Below are 7,662 nucleotides of genomic sequence, written 5' to 3' on the forward strand. Positions count from 1 at the left end.
TTAATTTCATCTTTTTCCAAAAATCTGTAGTGGGTGGGCTTATACAAGAGAGTAGCAATTTACATTAAAAATTCTCAAAAGTGAGGAGGTGGGCTTACACTGAGGAACTATGCACATGTGTTATGTGACAAATTTGCCTAATGTTTTTCATCAAATAATATTAATAACATTGTTTTCTATGTTACTTCTTGAATAAATTCTTGAAAAAAAAATGATATTGAATGTGTTTTTTTTTAAACAACATTAGCATAACATCGCCGCTCATCTCACAAACTAGTGAAACAAAATTTTAGCACAGACATTTTTATTAGATTTCAATAAAATATATTACAAAGAACAGTATGAGAAAATCTAAAGCCCTTAATGCAGGAGATGTTAAAACCATCAGCAAGTTGAAGTAACAAAAATAATATTACATGTTCACCTGATAGGACAGGCCAAAAATGTTTTGTTTTTAGGATATAACAATGCAAAATATTTTACAAAGATGAAGAATCATAAATAATACGGAAACTTGATATTTTGTGAATGAAGCAATCAATGAAAGAATGTGTTTGCAAATTTTCTAAAATGACTTCTATCGTATGTGCCAATACGTGGGATAAGCGACAATATGACTGAGTAAAGTAATATTGCCAAGTTATATTAACAGAAACAATAACAAAGAATTATCAGACAGGTTTTTATTTACAAATTACTTAACGAAGACAGATTTATGGGGGAACAGCCAGCCCCCTAAATTAACAAATAAATATGGGAAGATGAAACTTGCATTCAAAGTTTTAGTGTCATTTCTGGCCATCTAGACATCAAATATTGTACCTCAGCCCCAACCATGGTTAAAAAAATAAAAAATGCAATTAAGTGTCAATCAAACTTAAATTAAGTGACCGATCACTACGGGCAAGAAACATCGCACAAATGCAAGTACTGTATGTACCGTAAATGCTCGAATAAGCGCTGCGGCACATATACAACTTTTGGAGGCTTCAGTGTGGCATCTATTCGAGAGCAGCGCTTATAAAAACTATTGGTGTGGCACTTTCCATGCCCGTTTCCATGTTACCTATTTCTCGTAGTTAGGTAGGTCTATCATAGGTCCTACGTCATCGTAAATAAACGTATAAAGAAATGGTTGTGTCTTCATTGTGTTATTTATTCATTTTAACACTGTATACATTGTATTTATAACCCTGCTTTTCAAAGTGTTTCATTACACGCAGGGGTGATATATCTCTCGATTAAGCGAAAAAAATCATGTTTGGTGCAGCATCTATTTGAGTGGCGCTTGTTCGAGCATTTACGATACATACATAAAAATAATGAAAAATATCTAAGGGGCGGAAAAATCTATTGAATATCCATCAACGACTCATATTGAAATACATTATGACGACCTAGAATATTAAATTGTTTTGGGGAAGGGAGGGTGCATCCTGAAATTTGATCACGATCTACTATTAATAAATCATCAATCATTACATATTCACACTGCTATGGACCAAGTTGGTTTAACAGAGTGCTGATTTCTTGAGAACTGTTGCTTGTAGACACTTTGCTAAGAGACTGCAACAACTTTCTCTGTACATCATCATCCATATGTTGAATACCCTAAAAAGCAGAAGAGGAAATATTTGTGATTCGATAACCCAGATTTCCATAATGCTTGTGATTAAAAAAAACAAAAACTTAACCAACTGGAAATCCCAAATTTTTCCAGTCGAGGGAAAATATTAATTTTTTTGCCCTTGAATTTTAAGGACTAAAGCAAAAAACAGCATAAGATAAAGACCAAAGCTGGTTCTTGGAAAATATTTCTCAACAAACAAATGAAAAATAAGCTATAGGTGTGCTTAATTTTAACTTACACCAAAATAACAGGTTGGATTTGACAATGAGGGCAGTCCAAGCTGATTTGTATAATAAGTAGACTCCAGAGCTGGATGAAGCTGAAGAAATAGGAAAACTGTTAGCATTTCAAATTGATTTTACTTATTATTATCATTATTACCATCATAGCAAGATTCTGACATATTAAGAATAATAAAAATAAAGTACTCTAAGCTATTAAGTAGTATTTGACTGTACTTGTTCTAAGCATTGGGAAATGTCTATAGACAGTGAAGAATGTATAATGCTACGTTAAAAGACCTAAGATGTACATCAAAATTTGCCTCAGTAGGCTTTGCCTAACTCAAATAGTTTTTAAGCAAATTGTTGTGTTTTCCATTAAATAAAAATCTGTAAGTTAAAATTCATCTAAGTGGAACAATTTTTAAATTCCTTTGTGGATTCGACTTAGGCAAGTTCAACTGTAGCGTGATACTACCGAATAATAAATTAAATGTGACCTCACTTTTGAACTTCTGACAGTTGCTGAAATACAATATTGGCAATTGAGTGCCAAAAACAGAGAATTTTCTGTGATGTCTGACATTTTGTCAACTTCACTTGTGCTGTATTGTTGTTGTTGCTCATTGGAATTTACATACATTTCAATACTTCTGTTGTAAATTTCTGGCCTTCAGAATATGCTTATCAATAATTATGATTTTTAAATAAAAAATGTGTACTGCATTTACTTACATATCTACCATTGCTTTCTTCTTCATTGGCTTCTCTCTCTAAATTAGCTAGATATTGCTCCTTTTCCTCAATCTCCCTTAAAAGTAAAAGCAATGCTTATGTAAATTTACATTATTAACATGAATATCCCTATGATGAATACATACATATAATATGTGTGTTGTCCTACGAACGCATGTTTTACATACATTTTACACTATTGTTTTGTGGGACCTTACCAACGATATCCAAAAGGCAGGGCTTAGTGTAAAGGTCTATTAAAAGTCACATGTAATGCATGCCAAATATGGGATGTTCTTACATTTCCATTTTCTCAATTTCTTCGTCCAGACATTCTGATTGGTTGTTTGTTTCTACAAGTGTTTCCTCCAGTAGTTTCTGAAATAAACGTAAGAAGAGTACTGTATTAGGTAAAATCAATTAGAACAGAAAATAACAGTTTTAAAATGGAAACAGATTTCTAATTGAAACTTACTACATTTAGGTAAAATTACTCCTTCATTTATTGTAAAAACCACATCAAAATACACAATACACCTTGTAGGCCAGATGCCAGATAGTGTGTAAATACATGTGTAGAAACAAAATATATCTTAAATAGTCTTCTTTGCATGTGTGTTTGTATGTGGTTGTGCAGTTAGGGGGAGGGGGGACCCAGGTCTGGTGGTTGTGTACTTACACATTGCTCCTCTAGTTTCTTGTAATCGTTTACTGGTGGTACCTTCAAGTTGGTCAGACTTCTGGTTATTCTATATAAATCAATTAATAATTGGACATGGGTAGTTAACTAGCCTGATTAAAATAGCAATAGTTAAATACATAATTATTGTGGTGAAATCAGGAAATATCCTCAATTAACTTTATTTCAATTCATCTTTATGGCACTCAATATATTATAAAAAATGGATGATATAAGTGTACAGTTCTGAAAAATTAATCAAAATATAACGTTCAAAATGTCAATTAACAATATACAAGACAAAACTTCAAGAAAGTTTTACATTAAGTAACAATTTCAATTAAGAACATTTGGAATAAAATTATAGTTGAAGAAAAACCAAACAAAAATTTAAAAAATCTGACACAGACTCTTTGCGACCAAACCATAAACGTCGTGTAACAAAAATGGCACTGACTATATTTATTGAGTCAAAATACTTCCAAAGAACTCTTTACAGCTACCGTAACATCAGGTGCCACCATGCAAGTGATTAAAAAGGATTGAAAATAAAATATAGAAATAGTATTATTTATTGACTATACAGTAATTGTGATTGAAAGCTGTCTTGATATAGCTCCACAACATCTAAAGGATTTTATTAAGTTCTATGAGTGCAGTAGAAGTGGACTTGGGTCTGAGGAAGATGTCACCAAATAACCCAGCTGTAAAAAGAGGGTGTTCGGTGATCCAGCTTTCTTTTAAATTTGGCCTTGTGATGTAGGCAATTCTCTACCATTAAACATTTCAAGAAAGTCATAAAGACTTGTTTCCATGTTAAGCCCATTGATCAACTTGGAAAGTGCTCAAGTAAAATAATAATAATTGAGGTAAGATTTACCTTAGTTTCAATTGGTTCAGGTGAGTTTGAACTTCCTCATAGACAGCACCTTTGGTATTATTAAGTACAAGGCTAGAATCCAGTATGGAGAGAACAAATAAATTTATCAAAATTAAATATATCAAGAATATTACGGATGTTGGCCAACAAGGTACCTTTAAGATCACAACAGGGGGCGCTAGTGGGGATCCAGGGGCAAAAAAGGGACCTCTGGGCCCACTGTAGGGAAATTTCCAGCAAGGTCGTCGGGGGAAAAATGAAATCTCTAAAATTTTAGGGATTAAAAACCGCCAGGGGGATGGTACCTATGACAGGGGCCTTTTAACTTGCATGGTTTTCTATCAAATTATCCTATTAAAGAATACCATAATCAAGACAATTTTTCCCCTGGGGGAGTGTGGACACTTGTCGGGGGAGCTTGGACCCCCTTGTCTGAGAGCTTGGACCCCCTTGTCTGGGAGCTTGAAAAAAATACAAAAACTAGGCTTTGGCCAGGTGTTTTAATTATCTTACCAGATAACATTCTCCAATACTTTAATAATGTGTTGCTGGCTGGCTATGGGCAATGCATGCCACCTGGATAGGGCTTTACCGGAAATCACCCGCTCTTTATAAGGTTCAGCTGATCTTTCGCCCTTTGTTTTTGTTTGAATATTATCACCCCCTGATATCTGAAAGTATATAATAATAGAAGTATGATGCAGCAGTTTCAATACCATTTTCTTCTCTCTCCCTTCTTGCTCATTTCTTTTCTTCTCTCTTCTTTGTGAGGGGTGGGGAAGAGCTCTAGCAACTACCATGCCCCCCTTCCCACCCTGGATCCACCCCTGCACATTGTGTATCCAGGGTAAGGTAACACACAAGCACATAAAGAATATATTATAGTACATGAAAATGAATCTAACCAACAATACTGTATAAAACAAGGTCTCGTAATCTCGAAAGCTCTGATGTGATAAGGGCAGTATATTACGTAGAGGGAGTAGAGTGCATTAGCCCCAATGGCTGCTCGTACAAAAGACATGATCTATTAAGCAATCAGCACAGTGCGAATTCATTTACAGATCAGCAAAGACCTTGCTTTCAAAATGCCATCTAAAACATACCCGCTTAACTGGGTGTGTCTTGACTGCAGCAGCACTGACGCTTGGTTTCTTTGAAAAGCCCTTCTTAGAATAACTGCTAGCTTCTTTAGAACCTTTTTTAACATTAGTTTTAGTCCTTAATCCTGTTGCTTTTAGAAGGTACAAAAAAAGAAGAATCATTAATCTATTTATTTAGGAAAGACAATATAAATGAATAATATTATAAATTCATAATGTACGAATATGAAAAAATACCAAAAATTAAGGAATGGTAAAACAAACTGGAACATTTGAATTTTTAAATAATTAAATAATATTGATTAGCCAAAATCTCACATGCTTGAAGGATGACACAACCAAGTTTGGAGGATGAAAGTATATAGATTTACAAGACCAAAACTTGCACAATTATAATATAATTTCATATCTGCATAAATACTACTTCTATAAATCATTATTGAGGTCAGGCTCAGGATGAAAAAAATATGTTTGTGAGAACAGGATTTTTTACTAAGAAGATACAAACAGCATATTTGTCGAAAAACTTGAAGGCGGTTAATAAATAATAAGATACAGATTTTTTAATATTTAAAAACTGGGGGAAAAGGGGCGTAAACCACACTAGTATTATTTTCCCACCTTTTCAACCCAGGGCTAGCCTAATCTAGGACCTGCCTACCTAGAGCCTAGAAGGTCAGCAGTCTACAGTAGCTAGGGCCTAGGCCTATTATTTAGCCAGCCTAGGCCTAGCTAGGCTGGCTGTAGCTAGCTAGGCCTAGAGAGAGGTAGGGTCTTGGGTTGGTTGGGCAGGCCTTGGCTAGTCATTTGTTTCTAGCCTAATTAGCCTACTAAAGGCCGAGGCGGCTAGGCCCTGCCCCTGGCCTGCATAATAAGCTCCTACTAACTAGTACTAGCATAGGCCTAGCCTCGCTAGGTAAGCCTAATCCTAGGCTAGGATATTAGGCCCTCTATCTAGGCTAGGCCTACTAGGGCCTAGACTACTACTACTACTCCTCCTACTCCTCCTACTACACTAACTACTACTAGCCTAGCCTAGGCTAGGCCTAGACTAGGGCCTAGGGTCCTAGGCCCACATACCTTTGCTGCCGGTGTCACTAAACCTACAGTTGGTACGTCCATTTGATTTCATGGCATGTAGGCCTATGACGTGCTAAGCTTGTAATTTTACTTTCTAGTTAGGAAGTACAGTTATAAATGTATACAATATCGTATTTTTCGCTTTTAAAATGGCGCGCCGCATAACTTGCCGAGTGGTGGCGCTATTGCCTAAAATTCTGAAACAACTTAGTCTGTTTTCTTATATGTCATATTTTTTAACTTTGTAAATTTTTTGGGTAGATTCTTGGCAAACATGTCTAAACATATCTAAAAAATTCACTGATTAAGAAAAAAATGGGTGCCAGCTTTTTTATTCACTTCTAGGGCCTCCAGTTTGAATTTCAAAATGGCCGCTGCCGAAAATTAGTTTTTAACAAAAAAAATTGCAATTCGATCATTGTTCATACAATAGTCATTTTATTCTATCTGATATCATATAATGGGATCAATGATGCATTGGGAAGAAAATAAGAGCACAAAAAATATCCCCCCTCCCAGAAATCTTTCTCCCCTCACACATCTCCACTAGATATTCTTTTGCAAAAAAAAGTTTTTCTCAAGTACTCACAAAATTGCCACATATCACTATATTTTGCCATCTGAATCTCCCTAACTTAATCACTGAGCACTGACACTTAACCTTCGCCCCTTAATTCCCCTGCCCCACCACCCCGTCCCGGGCCAGGCCCCCTCCCCAAACTTCTTTGAAAATTAAAAAATAGAGATAAAAGAGGAAAGGTATATTCAAATTTAGGCCTAAGACTGTGAGTGCCATTTCCTGCCATCTAGTTGCCATAGTCACAACATTTTGTTCCTCGGTTTCCACAATGTTGGACAGGGGAAGATTTAGGGAGGGGAACGTTCCCCCTGTTTTGCCACTGTCATCTTTTTTGTGTGTTAACAGTGAAAATACAAAATCGCATACAAATACTAAGTGTAACAGCATGTACTGTACAACAATTATGTCATTACTAGACATGTATCTGTATAATAATAATAATAATAATAATAATAATAATAATAATAATATTAATAATAATAATAATAATAATAATAATAATAATAATAATAATAATAATAATAATAATAATAATAATAATAATAATAATAATAATAATAATCATCATCATTTAGGCCTAATACATTGCAGTCCTCCAATCCTAGTTATATCTCCTGCCTGTTGATTTTCTTAACCTCTACCTATTCTCCCCGTTCTGTTTCCGGTTCCTGTTTATCTGTTCCCAAATCCAACAAACTTGCTGGTGATAAATCTTTCTCTTCCTCTGCTCCAAAACTGTGGAACAATCTTCCTA

General features: G+C 35.0%; 1 protein-coding gene across 2 annotated transcripts; it reads right to left on the reverse strand.

Moving 5' to 3' along the window:
* Positions 1-286: 286 nt before the first annotated feature.
* LOC117113028 (centromere protein Q-like) lies at positions 287-6,510 on the reverse strand. Of its 2 annotated transcripts, none has more exons than XM_033256248.1 (9): positions 6,329-6,510; positions 5,252-5,379; positions 4,659-4,816; positions 4,146-4,217; positions 3,266-3,335; positions 2,888-2,964; positions 2,587-2,662; positions 1,869-1,949; positions 287-1,611 (listed from the first exon to the last, which is right to left on the reverse strand). In XM_033256248.1, the coding sequence occupies exons 1-9, from the start codon at positions 6,378-6,380 to the stop codon at positions 1,495-1,497; spliced, it is 831 nt and encodes a 276-aa protein (XP_033112139.1). In that variant the 5' UTR covers positions 6,381-6,510; the 3' UTR covers positions 287-1,494. The 2 variants fall into 2 exon arrangements, with proteins under 2 accessions (XP_033112139.1, XP_033112140.1); XM_033256249.1 differs by having other exon boundaries at positions 5,252-5,373; positions 6,329-6,509.
* Positions 6,511-7,662: the final 1,152 nt, after the last annotated feature.

Source organism: Anneissia japonica, unplaced genomic scaffold, assembly GCF_011630105.1.
Source record: "Anneissia japonica isolate Jap-2015-1 unplaced genomic scaffold, ASM1163010v1 scaffold288039_len1115542_cov189, whole genome shotgun sequence".
In the NCBI taxonomy this organism is placed as follows: Eukaryota; Metazoa; Echinodermata; class Crinoidea; order Comatulida; family Comatulidae; genus Anneissia; species Anneissia japonica.